General features: G+C 45.1%; 1 protein-coding gene across 1 annotated transcript in view; it reads left to right on the plus strand.

Annotated features, from left to right (window-relative positions):
• LOC131200528 (cytochrome P450 2J2-like) overlaps window positions 1-13,010 on the plus strand; it is a 33,419-nt gene extending 20,409 nt beyond the window's left edge. The window contains exons 6-8 of the mRNA XM_058187403.1: window positions 7,093-7,280; window positions 9,432-9,573; window positions 11,517-13,010. Of these exons, the coding sequence (XP_058043386.1) occupies window positions 7,093-7,280; window positions 9,432-9,573; window positions 11,517-11,701 (515 nt within the window). The 3' untranslated portion in view covers window positions 11,702-13,010. The remainder of the gene's footprint in view (window positions 1-7,092; window positions 7,281-9,431; window positions 9,574-11,516) is intronic.
• Window positions 13,011-16,610: the final 3,600 nt, after the last annotated feature.

The raw sequence follows: 16,610 nt of genomic DNA on the forward strand, positions 1-16,610 counted from the left end.
ATTGTTGCAGAGTAGCCAGAAAACTTATGTAACATCCGATGCCGGGGGGCATTTAATTGTTTTGCTGACTGTTTGAAAGGTTGTTGGAGGTTCCTCACCACTTCGGGCACCAAATGAATCCCTTAGTCTTCTCCTTAATAGCAATAGCACTTAGACTTATATACCGCTTTATAGTGCTTTACAGCCCTCTCTAAGTGGTTTACAGAGTCAGCATATTGCCCACAACAATCTGGATCCTCATTTTACCCACCTCGGAAGGATGGAAGGCTGAGTCAACCTTGTGAGAATCGAACTGTTGAACTGCCTACATCTGCTGACTGCCAGCAGTTAGCAGAAGTAGCTTGCAGTACTGCATTCTAACCACTGCACCACCACGGCTCGTACCCTTAACCGTATCTTCTTCCTGCCCTCAACTGTCCATCCCAGTCGTTCTAGCAGAAGAGGCCTAACTTCCGATCCTATCTGCCAAAGACTTTCAGCTGGCAGTATCTGGGAGAGGATACTGTGGCCCCCACTGTCTAGAATATTCTCCTGCTGTAGGTGAGGTACACCCCTACATGGATGATCTCCCAGAAGAGATGCCCTAAAAGAGGGATGTTACATTGGGGGTGATTGACAGGTTAGAGCAAGAGTGTCAAACTCAATTTCATTGAGAGGCACATCAGGGTTGTGTTTAACCTCGGGGAGGCTGGGGTGAGCATGGCCAAGGTGGGCGTGGCCAGCTCAATGTCACTCGTGTTGGGGGCACCTGTGGTGGCCAAGTGCTAAGGCAAGATTCCCTCAGACCCTCATTCACTCTCATTTATCTCCTTCCTTCCTTCCTTCCTTCCTTCCTTCCTTCCTTCCTTCCTTCCTTCCTTCCTTCCTTCCTTCCTTCCTTCCTTCCTTCCTTCCTTCCTTCCTTCCTTCCTTCCTTCCTTCCTTCCTTCCTTCCTTCCTTCCTTCCTTCCTTCCTTCCTTCCTTCCTTCCTTCCTTCCTTCCTTCCTTCCTTCCTTCCTTTTCTTCTTTTTCCTTCCCTCTCCATTCTTCTTCTTCCTTCCCTCTTTCCTTTCTTCTTTCCTGTCCCTTCTTGGATGCTCAAATGCTAAAACAGAAACATTTCTCCTTTTGTTTTGTTTTTAGTTTGTTTTGCTAGCCCTTTGCCAGTGAAAAAGGAGCTTGGGCGCGGGGGGGGGGGCTGCCTGTGGCTCTCCCAAACTCTGTTTTTGCTGCCAGAGGCACTGCGGACAGTCCTTTCCTGTTTCCAGGGTACCCCACGGGACAGATCTAAGTGTTAAGTTCTGGAAGTAACGAGGCTGGAGACCAGGGTAGTGACAACAGCTCTTTAATATATGGTGAACCCAGCAACAGGCTGGGGAAAAACCTCTCCTTTTATACAGTTCTACTGGCGGCTTCGTCCAATCAGCAACGTGCTGATTTCCCGCCCAAATATTTAAAGGTACATACAAGAATACATAACACTCCTCCCCTCCCAGAAAACACTTTGCCTCTATCTACATATTATTTACATGTTATTTTTCGACGTAGTCACGCAAATAACCTGGGCGTCTCCTAGTTCTTTCAGACCTGCGCGGTTCAGTCCTGGGTGGTGTTTTGAGCTGGTCGGAGGGGCTTTTTTCTCCTCCCAGCTCTTTCTCTAGGCCATCGGGCCCTGGATTATTTGCAGACTCTTTTTCTTGGCCATCCGGCCTTGGATTACTTTTGTAATTTTCCCTGTCGTTTCCCTCGGGAACCTGATGGCGTCGCTGGACCTCCGGGACCTCAGCTAAGTCTTGCGCCTCCCCCGGGTCATGGTCAGCTGTGGGTTCAAATAAGGAGTGGTCATGATTTGTTTCATGTGGCTCGGTTTGTTCAGTTATTCGTCTCCTTATCTGATCTATGTGGCGCCTCCATACTCGGTTGTCTTGTAATTCGACCAAGTATGACTTTGGGCCGGTTGCTTTTATGATTTGCCCTGCGAGCCAACTTGGGCCGTCCCCATAGTTGCGGGCCCACACTCGGTCGCCTATGCCCAATTCCCTTGTTTTGTCTATTTCCCCCTTGTAACCCTCTGGTGTGTAATGGGGATTCAAACGGTCAAGTGGGCACCGGAGTTTCCGTCCCATCAATAATTCGGCTGGGCTTCTGCCAGTAGCAGTGCTTGGGGTTCTGTGCTGAACAGCCAGAAAGAAATCTATCTTTGTTTGCCAGTCACCTGGCTTGAGCCTGGACAATGCCTCCTTAGCGCTCCGGACGGAATGCTCTGCAAGGCCATTCGACGCAGGGTGGAAAGGCGCAGAGAGGGCATGTCGGATGCCCTCCTCTGCCAAGTATTCTTCGAACTGGGCTGCCGTGAATTGCGGGCCGTTGTCTGACACCAGAGTGTCAGGTAACCCATGGGTTGCGAATAGGTGGCGCAGGGCTGCGATTACTGCCTCGGCCATAGTGGATTTCATAAGTATGATCTCCAACCATTTAGAGAATGCGTCGACAACCACTAGGAAAGTTTGGCCATGGAAAGGGCCAGCAAAATCAATGTGGATTCTTGACCAGGGCCCTTGGGGTTTTTCCCATTCCCTGACTGGGGCCGTTGGGGGTAGCGGTCTGGACTCTTGGCAAGCCTGGCACTTCCCTACCCTCTCAGCAATCTCTGAGTCCATGAGTGGCCACCACACATAGCTTCTTGCCAGCCCCTTCATCCTTACGATCCCTGGGTGACCCTCGTGGAGGAGGTCCAGTACCTTTCCCCTTAATTTATCCGGAATTACCACACGATCGCCCCATAACAGGCACCCCCCTTGAGCTGAGAGCTCATCACGTTTTTTAACAAATTCCTTAAAACGTTCGCCCGGCGCAGCGGGCCACCCTCTTTGTACCCAACCGAGTACAGTCCTCAACATAATGTCCCGGTATGATGCCCGAGCCACTTCCTTAGATGTGACTGGGCCAGAGTCCAAAGAGTCAATAAGCAGGATGGGCGTCCCCGGAGTGGGGTCTTCGATTGCCCCTGGTAGTGGGCATCTGCTTAACGCGTCCGCATGCCCCACTTCTTTCCCTGGTCGATGCTGTAGCTTGTAAGAATAAGCGGCTAAGAAAATAGTCCATCGAGTCAATCGTGGCGAAAGTGCCACAGGCGTTGGGCGGTCGCCGGCTAGTATTCCCAACAGCGGTCTGTGGTCAGTCACAATTTCAAAATCCCGCCCAAAAACATATTCGTGGAATTTTTTTACCCCTGACACAATTGCTAGCGCTTCCTTATCTAATTGGCTATAGTTCCTCTCTGGGGAGGACATTGTTCTAGAGTAGAAGGCTATAGGGGCTTCTGTACCGTTTGGAAGTCTGTGGCTGAGTACAGCCCCCACCCCGTAAGGGGAGGCATCGCAAACCAGCACTAGGGGCAATGAGTTATGATATTGGATGAGCAGGCTATCGCTCGAGAGCAGGTTTTTTACTGCTTCGAAAGCCCTGTTCTCCGACTTTCCCCAAGACCAAACAGTATTTTTCCCTAAAAGCCTATGCAGCGGTTCAGCAACGGTCGCTTTGTTTTTTAAAAAGACCGCGTAAAAATTCACTAGCCCCAGGAATGCCTGTAGCTCTGCTTTGTTTTTGGGCGCTGGAGCCTTTCTAATTGCCTTGACCTTGCTCTCAGTGGGGTGAATTCCTTTCTTGTCTATCCGGTAGCCCAAGAATTCGACGGATTCGACCCCTATCTGGCATTTGTTTACCTTGACTTTTAATCCGGCTGTCCGGAAAATGCCCAGAACCTTTCTCAAACGCTCCCCCAATTCCTCTACGTTTTCCGCTGAAATCAAGACATCATCGAAGTAGGGAACTACCCCTGGGAGCCCTTGCAGAAGTCGTTCCATTAAGTTTTGGAACAGCCCTGGTGCCACACTCACCCCAAATTGCAATCGGGTACACTTGAAGGCCCCCCTGTGAGTTACAATCGTTTGGGCTTCGGCTGTGCGGGCGTCTACGGGCAGTTGTTGGTAGGCTTGAGCCAAGTCTAACTTTGCAAAGACTTGCCCTCGCCCCAAAGAGTGCAGCAAGTGTTGCACCACGGGAACCGGGTAAGCGCTTTTCTGTAAGGCTTTGTTTAGCGTCGCCTTGTAGTCAGCGCAAATTCTAATTGACCCGTCTGGTTTTATTGGGGTGACGATTGGCGTCTCCCACTTTGCGTGATCGACTGGCACCAAAATTCCCTGATTTATGAGCTTATCTAGCTCCTTGTCAATTTTTGGTTTAAGGGCAAAAGGGACTCTCCTCGCCTTTAGCCTAATGGGAGCTACCTGGGGGTCTAAGTTGAAGGAAATAGGGGTCCCCTTGTACTTGCCCAGGCAGTCCTTGAAGACATCTTCGAACTCGTTAAAGAGAATGTCTTTCAGGTTACAGTCACTTCTGTAGATGCCAGTCACTCCCATGCCCAGGGCACGAAACCAGTCTAGTCCCAACAGGCTGGGCAGGGTCCCTTCGACGATCGTGATGGGCAGGGTCTTCTTGTGTGGTCCGTACTCGACTCGGACGGAGGTGGTCCCTCGAACAGGGATGCGATTCCCTTGGTAGTCGTGGACTCGTAGCCGTTGTGCTTGCAGGTGGCGCTTCGCGACTGACGGCAGTGACTTCGCCAAAGTGTCCCAGGACATGATGGTGATCGCTGATCCCGTGTCTACTTCGAGCCGGCACCGTACTCCTTCTATTTTGGGTTTGGTGAAGATCTTCTTCTCCACTCGGGTCGAGGCGCGGCCTATGACCACAGTCGTTTGGTTTGAATCCGCGCCTTTTTTGTTTGAGCCAATCGCGGGTCGCCTTGCCGATTCCGCGCTCTGATTGGCCGATTTGAATTTTCGGCGGGAAGGTTGGGCCGCTCGACAAACTTGAGCTAGGTGCCCTTTCTTTCCGCACCGCCGACATGTTGCGTCCTTAAACTTGCAGCGTTGGCGCTGGTGTTGGCCTCCGCAGCTTCCGCATTCGTCTCGGTCCTCTTTGTCGCGTTTCTCGGTTCGGCAGACCCCTTCCTCATCTTCACCGTCGGATTCGGTCTGAACCTCCTCCTGGTGCACTGGAGTTGGCTTTGTGCTCGCCTTTGGTGGGAGAGGCTTTTGCAGTGTCTCTGCCGCTTGGGTGGACATTTCATGTGCTCTGGCTTCGTCCAGAGCGTTGGCCAGCGTTAGGTTGCTCTTTGCTAGCAGCCGTCGCCGCAAACGGATGTCTCTGACCCCTCGGATGAGTTGCTCGAGGAGCACCTCGTCTAGGTCGCGGTATCCGCAGTCCTTGGACGCTTTCCTTAGGGCGGCCATGTAGTCACCGATGGATTCGCCCTCCATCTGCCTTCGCTCTCCGAATTCAAACCGCCGCACGTATTTGGACGGCGTTGGCGCGAAATGGTTTTTTAGTAAGGTCTGCAGAGTTGGCCACGATACCGATTGTATCGGCGTTGGCTCTGCCAGGGCTTCCGCGATATCAATGACCTCCGGACCACAGTGGCTTAAGAAATAAGCCCTTTTGCGGTTATCTGGAACTCCTTGCAGTTCGTTGGCTTCTAGAAAGCTTTCGAAACGGGTCATATACGTTCCCCATTTCTCTTTAGCCGGGTCAAACGGTGCGGGCGGAGTGTAACTGGCCATCTCCGCTTTTCTGCCCTGTGTTTGCTGGGTTCGGGTCTATCGTGCTTCAGCTCGGTTCTGGTTCTCCTTAGCCTCGAGATCCCACCTTCGTCGCCAGTGTTAAGTTCTGGAAGTAACGAGGCTGGAGACCAGGGTAGTGACAACAGCTCTTTAATATATGGTGAACCCAGCAACAGGCTGGGGAAAAACCTCTCCTTTTATACAGTTCTACTGGCGGCTTCGTCCAATCAGCAACGTGCTGATTTCCCGCCCAAATATTTAAAGGTACATACAAGAATACATAACACTAAGCACCCCACAGACTAGATCTGGCCCCTGGGCCTTGAGTTTGGCATCCCTGGGCCAGAGAATAGAGCCCAACACCCATGTTTGCCTTCTTCTTGGTTTTGAGTTTTTTATTTAAACCTCTTTATTCGTTATAGAACAGAATAGAATAGAATTTTTAATTGGCCAAGTGTGATTGGACACACAAGGAATTTGTCTTGGTGCATAGGCTCTCAGTGTACATAAAAGAAAAGATACCTTCATCAAGGTACAACATTTACAACATTTATCATTCTTCTTTATGTTTTTATCACACTGTAAGCAACCCAGAGTCACTGTAACAGCAGCAGCAGATTCAGTGGAATATTTGAACTGAATCAAAAATTTGGATCAATATTTTGAATCAGTTTGCACTGGATATAATCAGAGCCCAGGAAATACACTTTTAATCTGCATTCCTTCATGATTCTATTGTTTTTTTTATTATTCATTATTATTTATTATTTATTTAATATTTATTATTATTATTATTATTTAATAAATTATTATTATGATCCTATTGTTTCCTCTTGTTATATCCAATTAATATAGTTATTACATACTCATACTTTTATATGTGCTTATATATTGTATTGTTATTTCATGCTTATGCTTATATATACTGTGTGACAAAATAAATAAATAAATAAATAAATAAATAAATAAATAAATAAATAAATAAATAAATGATTCTCGATGCCCTAAAGGCAGTGCTGGGATTCAAATAATTTAACAACCAGTTCTCTGTCCTAATGGGTAGGCGTGGCTCAGTGGTCATGTGAGCATGTCGGTGGGACCAACTCAACGTCACTCACATCGATGGGCGCTTCACCTTAGCTGTTACAATGTAGTAAGGGTTAACCACAGAGGCAGTTTCTGTAAGCAGGGCAATAACGATTAGGCTAGAAACAGCACCAGAATGTTTCCTTCCTGCCTTCCTTACAGGATTAGCCCTGTAAAGTGGGAAAAAGCAAAATAAGATGTCTTCCAACAACCGGTTTTCTGAACTTCTTAGAAAGTTAACAACCGGTTCTCCCGAATAGGTGCGAACTGGCTGAATCCCACCCCTGCCTAAAGGCTGTTCTACATCCTAAAGTTCCAGTAAGGATTAAAATTCAGAAATAAATAAATGAAACACAATATTGAAAATGAAGCTTCTATTTCCATCGGTTTTTCTTTTCCTAGAGAAAATCCAGAAAGAAATCGAAGATGTGTTTGGTTTCTCACGGTCCATTTCCTACCAGGATCGGAAGAAGCTGCCTTACACGAATGCCGTGATTCTTGAAATGCAACGTTTAAAATATGCTGTGCTAATTGGGGCTCCCAGGAAAAGTACAAAGGATGTAAAGATGAGGGGCTATTACATTCCAAAGGTGAGAAACGTGTTCAGACTGCATTCCAGTAGCCCAACATGAAAGAAAGAGCAGAATATGGACTTGGATAAAAGCTTTCTATCCAGGAAATGCCAACGTAGTCCTGCAGAATCCAGTGACCAAGAATAGCAAACTTTTGTGAAGGATGGATTATGGGTTTAAATCCAAACACCTCTCGGATTTTAAAGCTAGAACCATAAATGTTTTCTGTGTATTCTATGAAGGTAATCAGAGATTAGGAGCTGAACATAACATGTCTGACCATGTTCCCTTATTTTTATTTATTTATTTATTTTATTTATTATTCGAATTTATATACCGCCCTATCTCCCAAAGGACTCAGGGCGGTTCACAGGCATATAAAACATCAATATACAAATTAAAATAATCATTAAAAAACTTATTCTAATGCCCAATTATTAAAATGGAAATATAAATATTAAAACCAATTTAAAACCCCTATAAATTTAAAATCTAAGCCAGTCCTGCACAAATGAATAAATGTGTCTTGAGCTCGCGACGGAAGGTTCGGAGGTCCGGAAGTTGACGGAGTCCTGGGGGGAGTTCGTTCCAGAGGGCGGGAGCCCCCACAGAGAAGGCCCTTCCCCTGGGCGTCGCCAGACGACACTGCCTAGCTGACGGCACCCTGAGGAGTCCCTCTCTGTGAGAGTGCACGGGTCGGTGAGAGGTATCTGGTCGCAGTAGGCAGTCCCGTAGATAACGGCCCTATGCCATGGAGCGCTTTGAAGGTGGTCACCAAGACCTTGAAGCGCACCCGGAAGGCCACAGGTAGCCAGTGCAGCCTGCGCAGGATGGGTGTTATGCGGGAGCCACGAGGGGCTCCATCTATAACCCACGCAGCCGCATTCTGGACTAACTGCAGCCTCCGGATGCCCTTCAAGGGGAGCCCCATGTAGAGAGCGTTGCAGTAATCCAGGCGAGACGTCACGAGAGCGTGAGTGACCGTGCACAGGGCATCCCGGTCCAGAAAGGGGCGCAACTGGCGCACCAGGTGAACCTGGTAGAACGATCTCCTGGAGACGGCCGTCAAATGATCTTCTAGAGACAGCCGTTCATCCAGGAGGACGCCTAAGTTGCGCACCCTCTCCATCGGGGCCAATGACTCGCCACCGATGGTCAGCCGCGGATTTAGCTGACTGTACCGGGATATCCCTTTCTTGTCAAGCTGGTTGTCAGTTTTGGAAGGCGATTTTCTTTTTGCTTCTTAACTGCCACATATTTTAGCTGGGGAAGTTGGGAGGGGGCTGTTGTTGGAGAGGTAGAAAGTTAGTCATAACAACATTCCGTATTCAAAGACATCCTGCATCTGATGGAGACTGCCTGAAGATTGTATCCAATTGAGTGTGAAGAGTTGATTGGACAATGTGATGAACTTGTGGGTGTGGGGCAAGGCTGTGAACTGTCAACTGTTTTTTTAAATTTGCATTTATACCCCGCCCTTCTCTGAAGATTCAGGGCGGCTTACACTATGTCAAGCAATAGTCTTCATCCATTTGTATATTATATACAAAGTCAACTTATTGCCCCCAACAATCTGGGTCCTCATTTTACCTACCTCATAAAGGATGGAAGGCTGAGTCAACCTTGGGCCTGGTGGGACTTGAACCTGCAGTAATTGCAAGCAGCTGCTGTTAATAACAGACTGTCTTACCAGTCTGAGCCACCAGAGGCTCAGACTGCCCTGAAGCTTTCAGTTTCGAGAAAGCCCTGGAAGCTTTCAGTTTCGAGTTTTCCCAGCTGTGCCAACATGACATCTCTAATAAATTGGAACTTTGAGGAACCTCAAGCCTCAGAGCTTTATTTCATTGGGGGTGTTCCTTGGAACCCTGACACTGGTGTGATACCAGCTTTCTGTTTTAATGGAAAGAGGGCAGGGGGGAAGGAAGCTAAACAGTTGAGAAATTATTGTTCTCAGGATCTGCTTTGGAAATGAACAAATATGGGTTCAGATTGTCAAGTTAAAAACAAATGTTTCATTGATATTGTTTGAACTTTTTCACCTATACATATGCTCTGTTTAATCATCTCTCTCTCTCTCTCTCTCTCTCTCTCTCTCTCTCCCTCCCTCCCTCCCTCCCTCCCTCCCTCCCTCCCTCTCTCTCTCTCTCTCTCTCTCTCTCTCTCTAACAGGGGACTGTTATTGTCCCAGACTTGCTTTCTGTTCTCCATGATCCTGAACAATGGGAGACACCTAAAGAATTCAACCCAAATCACTTTTTGGATAAGGATGGGAAGTTTACTGAACGAGAAGAATTTCTGCCATTTGGAATAGGTATGTCCATGAACCCAAAGCAGCTGATAACGTATAGATTCATTCCCACCACCCTCATCACTGAGTTGCTCTGAAATCAACATGAGCTGAATAGAAAACCAAGAAATCTGTATTCCTTCTAGTTTCAAAACTACGAGAGTCTGAAACGTTGAAGTACAACTACTAACACTAATTATGGTTAAATAATAATCAGTGCGGCTTTGTAAGATAGGTACACAATTGCACAATTTTCTTTGATGTTTCGGACAGAATTGTTAGCTAAATCCAAAGAAGTAAGTCTAGTTGTAGCTTCTTACCAATGAAACTGGACCAAAGATAGTTCTAGTTACTAGAATAGAACAGAATAGAATGGAATGGAATGGAATGGAATAGAATAGAATAGAATAGAATAGAATAGAATAGAATAGAATAGAATAGAATAGAATAGAATAGAATAGAATCCTTTATTGGCCAAGAGTGATTGAACACATAAGGAATTTGTCTTTGGTGCATATGCTTTGCTCCGACTCTCAGCTGTTCTTTAGAAGCTTTTTTTCAGCCCTAACTAAGCGCTAGCCGAGTGAAGCGATCTCCCCGTGCTTTGCCTGTTTTTCTCATTGCTGCTTCCTCTCAGCTGTGCCTTAGAAGCTGTTTTTATCCCTAAGTGGGGGATAAAAACCCAACAAACTAATGTGCTGAAGCTGACCAGACGAAGGATGCTAGCCAGATGAATACCTGGTAGGCAGTTGTTGTTTTTTTCTTATTTCCCTCCCCAAAAACTAAGCTGCGTCTTATACTCTGCTTCATCTTATACTCCGAAAAATACGGTAGTGGTCAATGCCTGGAATGCTCTACCCAACTCCATTGTTACAGCCTCAAACCCTCACAGCTTCAACCTTAAACTGTCTACCGTAGACCTCACCCCATTCCTAAGAGGTCCATAAACAAGGCGTGCATAAGCGCATCAACATGCCTATCATCCCTGTCCTACTGTCCCCATTTATCTGTACTTACTTCCTTTGTTTATATTTATAGCTATATCTGCTATCTTGTACATGTTTGACAAATAAAAACAAACAAACAAACAAACAAACAAACAAACAAACAAACAAACAAACAAGCTGGACCATTCCAAAACTGACAATCTGAGCACGAATATTTAAATCCCAAAGGATTTAAAATGCAGTCCAATGCCACAATTGCAATTATTCGGAAGAGGACAGGAAAAAGGGTTATTTGGCAGACTGTAAACCTGACATTTGTCCAGACAGCCAGATGTAGCAAGCATAGAATAACAAGGTGTTTGTTCAGTGAAAGGGAATTACTAGATTATTATCCATTCCACCTCCCTCCATTTCCCTCCATTCCAGCTGTAGGCTAATGCAATGTGCAATAAGTTGGTGGATTTCCATCGTGGAGTCCCATCTCTGGAAAACATGTTGGACCAGTTTTTCACGGGTGTGTAACTTTCCCTTTGAAAGCAGTGGTGGGTTTCAAATTTTTTTACTATCGGTTCTCTGGGCGTGGCTTAGTGGGCGTAGCATGGCTTGGTGGGCGTGGCAGGGGAAGGTTACTGCAAAATCCCCATTTCCTCCTGATCAGCTGGGACTCGGGAGGCAGAGAATAGATGGGGGCAGGGCCAGTCAGAATTTTTACTACCGGTTCTCCAAACTACTCGAAATTTCCGCTAGCGGTTCTCCAGAACTGGTCAGAACCTGCTGAAACCCACCTCTGTTTGAAAGGATATAGCATTTAGTACAACCTGAATTAAAGGTATCTCTCTGACAGGAGTCAACAAACAAATTAAAAGGAAGAAAATAGCTCTAGGAATTGAATTTGCTCGAAAATAGTAGTGTTCAACATGGACATCTATGTCATCTGTTCCAGATCTTTACAGATTTCTTTGCTGGTATTCTGCAGAATAGATTATTATCTGCTTCATCCATGCTTTGTCTCACCTACAGGTCAACGTGCCTGTGTGGGAGAGCAGTTAGCAAGAATTGAGATCTTCATCTTTCTGACCAGCCTGTTGAGGGCCTTCAGCTTCCAGTTGCCTGAAGGAGTGAAAGAACTCAACGAAGCACCTATTGTAAAGACGTCAATGCATCCACACCCTTATAAACTGTGTGCTATTCCCACACAGACTTAAACATAAAAAGCACAAAACTAAATACAGACTAAATATTCAGTATGATAAATATTTCCCAAGGTGGCTCAGGGGCTAGGACGTTGAGCTTGTCGATCGAAAGATCAGCAGCTCAGCGGTTCGAATCCCTAGTGCTGCCGTGTAATGGGGTGAGCTCCCGTTACTTGTCCCAGCTTCTGCCAACCTAGCAGTTTCAAAAGCACATAAAAATGCAAGTAGAAAAAATAGGGACCACCTTTGGTGGGAAGGTAACAGCGTTCCGTGCGCCTTTGGCGTTGAGTCATGCCGGCCACATGACCACGGAGACGTCTTCGGACAGCGCTGGCTCTTCGGCTTTGAAACGGAGATGAGCACCGCCCCCTAGAGTCGGAAATGACTAGGACGTATGTGTGAGGGGAACCTTTACCTTTACCTAAATATTTCCCATATACCTATTTGCTTAATATTGTGTTTTGCTTCTATTTAATCAATACTGAAACTTAGTCATTATATTGTTGGGTTCACACAACATAACTAATGTGGACAACCAAAGACCAGGAGGTTGTGTATGAAAAATGTGCCAAGTAACCTTTGTTTCCTTTGGATGTCAAAAAAAAAACATATTACTTTCCATTACTATCTTTTTTTATTTTTGATAAATTTTCCCCTCAGAATTCTTTGATTATACAATATATTCCTCTGACTCAATGACAAGAAAGTGGTCTCTGCTGTGTAATCCTGCCGAGGGCCTTTGTTAGCCTTATATTGTGGAGATTGAACCGGTACCTAATTGAAGGACCTGCCAGGCTTCTGGGACATTTTACAAGAAGAGTTCTCCACTCCTCCGAATACAACAAAATACCTTATGCCACCAGACTTGAAATCCTGGGTTTAGAAAATTTAGAACTCCGCCGCCTTCGACATGACCTGAGTTTAACTCATAGAATCATCTATTACAATGTCCTTCCTGTCAAAGACTACTTCAGCTTCAATCACAACCATACACGAGCACACAACAGATTTAAGCTTAATGTTAACCGCTCCAATCTTGATTGTAGAAAATATGACTTCAGTAACAGAGTTGTTAATGCTTGGAATACACTACCTGACTCTGTGGTCTCTTCCCAAAATCCCAAAAGCTTCAATCAAAAACTGTCTACTATTGATCTCACCCCATTCCTAAGAGGTCTGTAAGGGGCGTGCATAAGAGCACAAACATGCCTACCGTTCCTGTCCTATTGTTTTCCTTTGTTATATCCAATTAATATAGTTATTACATACTCATATATATGCTTATGTGTTGTATAGTTGTTTCATGCTTATGCTTATATATACTGTGTGACAAAAATAAATAAATAAAATAAAAAATAAATAAATAAACTGCAATATAATATCAAACTAAGAATACTTTAAAGTTGGAATTTGAGCTTCTCCCTGACAAACACCATATCCAAATATACTTTTTCTCCTTTCATCCAAGCATTTCTCATAGATGAGAAATGCTTGGATGAAAGGAGAAAAAGTATATTTTGATATGGTGTTTGTCAGGGAGAAGCTCAAAACAATTTCTGGAAGCTTCAGCCATCAATAGACACATAGAGATAAACATATTTACATATCATTCAAGAAAAGCAATAAAAAAAGCAAAGAAGGAAATAAAAAGGTCAGAGTACATCCTTCCCAGCAAATAACATCAAAACAAATATTTATTTATTTATTTTATTTATTTATTAGATTTATATACCGCCCTTCTCCTGAAGGACTCAGGGCGGTTTACAGCCAGATAAAAATAAGATTACAAAAGTTAAGAAATAATTTTAAAATCTAAATTCAATTAGGCCGAAAGATAAAAGAGTAATAAAACATATTAAAAACCAAACTTTAAAATACGTTAGGCCAGCCCTGCACGATAAAAAAAAAAGGTTTTCAGCTTGCGTCGAAAGGTCCGGAGGTCGGGGAGTTGGCGTATCCCCGGAGGCAGCTCATTCCAGAGGGCAGGAGCCCCCACGGAGAAGGCCCTCCCCCTGGGCGTCGCCAATCGACATTGTTTGATTGACGGTACCCTGAGAGGGCCTCCCTATGGGAGCGCACAGGTCGTTGGGAGGCTATTGGTGGCAGCAAGGGGTCCCATAAATAACCCGGTCCTATGCCATGGAGCGCTTTAAAGGTGGTAACCAGTACCTTGAATTGCACCCGAAAGATCACCAGAAGCCAGTGCAGCTTGTGCAAGAGAGGTGTTACATGGGAGCTTCGAGTCGCTCCCTCTATTACCCACGCAGCTGCATTCTGGACCAGTTGGAGGGATTAACACAGGATAAACAAGCATAAATAAGCAGAAAACAATACTTAATCAAGATACTGCCAACGAGAAAACCCAATTCCCAATAAAACAGGTAGAGCAAGCCACTATATATAAAAAGGGCAAGCCACTATATATCAAAAGAGAGCAAATTCCAGACTTACATTGTTATCCAGTTGGGTAGTGAAATATTTGCAAGCAAACAGCAAGAATTCTACCCTTCAACCCTGAGCTACAAATATTATCTTCTGTTAGAGGTTGACATACAGAAAAAGAGAAGTGACAACAACTATTAGGCAATTGAGTATAAGAAGAGAATAAGGTTTGGGATAGTGGTGAATAGAGAATAAGGATCCAGATTCTCTAAATCAGGGATCACCAGCCTTTTGGACCTCAGGACCACTAAATTCATAATTTTAAATCCCGCAGACCACTAATATGATCTGCCTAATGACCGGCTGGATGGGTGTGGCTAGATGATCATGTGACTGGGTGGGCGTGGCCAACTCGATGTCACTCATGTTGAGGGGTGCCTTGTCAGCCTCTACTCACCCCTCCCTTCCCAGCCTCTCCTCGCCTGCCCACCTTAGGCTCCTTAGGGCCCCAACAGGAAGCAGTTGTTGGAGCTAAGCAGCCACCATGAGAAAGAGTTGGCAAAACAGCTCTTTGCCACCAGCAGCATTTCCCTCCAGCCTTCACCCAGAGCCCTGCACCAGGAGGCTGAAGCAGACCTCAAGTCGGAATTTCTGTCCCCCTCCAACCCTCACAAAAAGACCCCAAAGGGGGACCCCTGATTTAGTGCAATATAAAAAATGCAAATAATTTTTCGGCGAACCACCAAAATTTTCTCATGGACCACCAGCGGTCCATGGACCACCAGTTGGTGACTGCTGCTCTAAATATATTAGAGAGAATCTAAGAATCAATGAGGAGAAAAGACAGAACGATGGAGATACGGAGATTTTTCAATCTTCTGCTGCTTGTTCTACTGATTCTGCTCTTCCTGAAACACTGGTGGTCCAGAAGACACTTCCCTCCTGGTCCTCTTTAGCTCCCAGTCCTTGAAAATGCATGGGCTCTTGGGATTACAATTCATGAAGATGTTTTTGTAAAAAGTATTTCTTTCTCGGTATCAATTCACTAATGAATTAAACAAATCATTAACAGAAGAAATTTTACTTTATTTTCTTTCTCTTATTGTAAGCATATGGGCTTGCTAGTAAACTATTTTGGTATTATATGCCAAATGACTTAATGTATAATGAGACTGATGTTGTTGAAGGTTAAGGCCTCCTCTTCACCTTTTCAGAGTTGGGTTGGAATGCAAATCCTTATTGTATAAGGAATTTGACAGTAGATTTCAAGATGCGGTAAACCATAGGCTGGACAGCCTTTTTTTTTTTTATTTTGAGATTCCCTTAATTTGGATTTCAGAATTTAGCAAGATGTTCTCCTTAATCATCTCAGTAGCGCCTTCCTGTGGCATATAAATCAACTACAAGGAGCCTGTGGTTAATATTGGTAATTGGGACTGGAATTTCTGTCAGTTGATTGTCAGTTCAATTGGCCTCCTGACCCTCAGCTGTTTCAGGCTGCAGGGGTTGCCATTGCCTATTGCTGCGTAGCCCTCTGCTGCTTGCTGCAAGAAGGTAAATTGCTGGGAGCACGATGCGAACCGGTAATGTTCGCATGGTAGATGCGAACTCTACACTGCTAACCAGAGCATACAAAACATCTGCTAGACCCATTCTTGAATACAGCTCACCTGTCTGGAACCCATACCACATCTCTGACATTAATACAATTGAACGAGTCCAGAAATATTTTACAAGAAGAGTTCTCCACTCCTCTGAAAACAACAAAATACCTTATATCACCAGACTTGAAATCCTGGGATTAGAAAATTTAGAACTCTGCCGACTCCGACAAGACCTATGTTTAACACACAGAGTCATCTATTGCAATGTCCTTCCTGTTAATGTCCTTCCTGTGGTGCAACCAAAACAATCTGGAACTGAACACACTCAAAACCGTAGAAATGGTGGTAGACTTTAGGAGAAACCCTTCCACACTTCCACCTCTCACAATACTTGACAACACAGTATCAACAGTAGAATCCTTCAAATTTCTAGGTTCTACCATATCACAAGATCTAAAATGGACAGCTAACATCAAAAACATCATTAAAAAAGGACAACAAAGAATGTTCTTTCTGCGCCAACTCAGTAAGTTCAAACTGCCCAAGGAGCTGCTGATCCAGTTCTACAGAGGAATTATTGAGTCTGTCATTTGCACCTCTATAACTATCTGGTTCGGTTCTGCAACCCAACAAGAAAAACACAGACTTCAGAGGATAATTAGAACTGCAGAAAAAATAATTGCTACCAACCTGCCTTCCATTGAGGACCTGTATACTGCACGAATCAAGAAGAGGGCTGGGAAAATATTTACAGATCCCTCACATCCTGGACATAAACTGTTTCAACTCCTACCCTCAAAACGATGCTATAGAGCACTGCACACCAGAACAACTAGACACAAGAACAGTTTTTCCCCGAAGGCCATCACTCTGCTAAACAAATAATTCCCTCAACACTGTCAGACTATTTACTGAATCTGCACTACTATTAATCT

This window comes from Ahaetulla prasina, chromosome 6, assembly GCF_028640845.1.
Source record: "Ahaetulla prasina isolate Xishuangbanna chromosome 6, ASM2864084v1, whole genome shotgun sequence".
NCBI classification, from domain to species: Eukaryota; Metazoa; Chordata; class Lepidosauria; order Squamata; family Colubridae; genus Ahaetulla; species Ahaetulla prasina.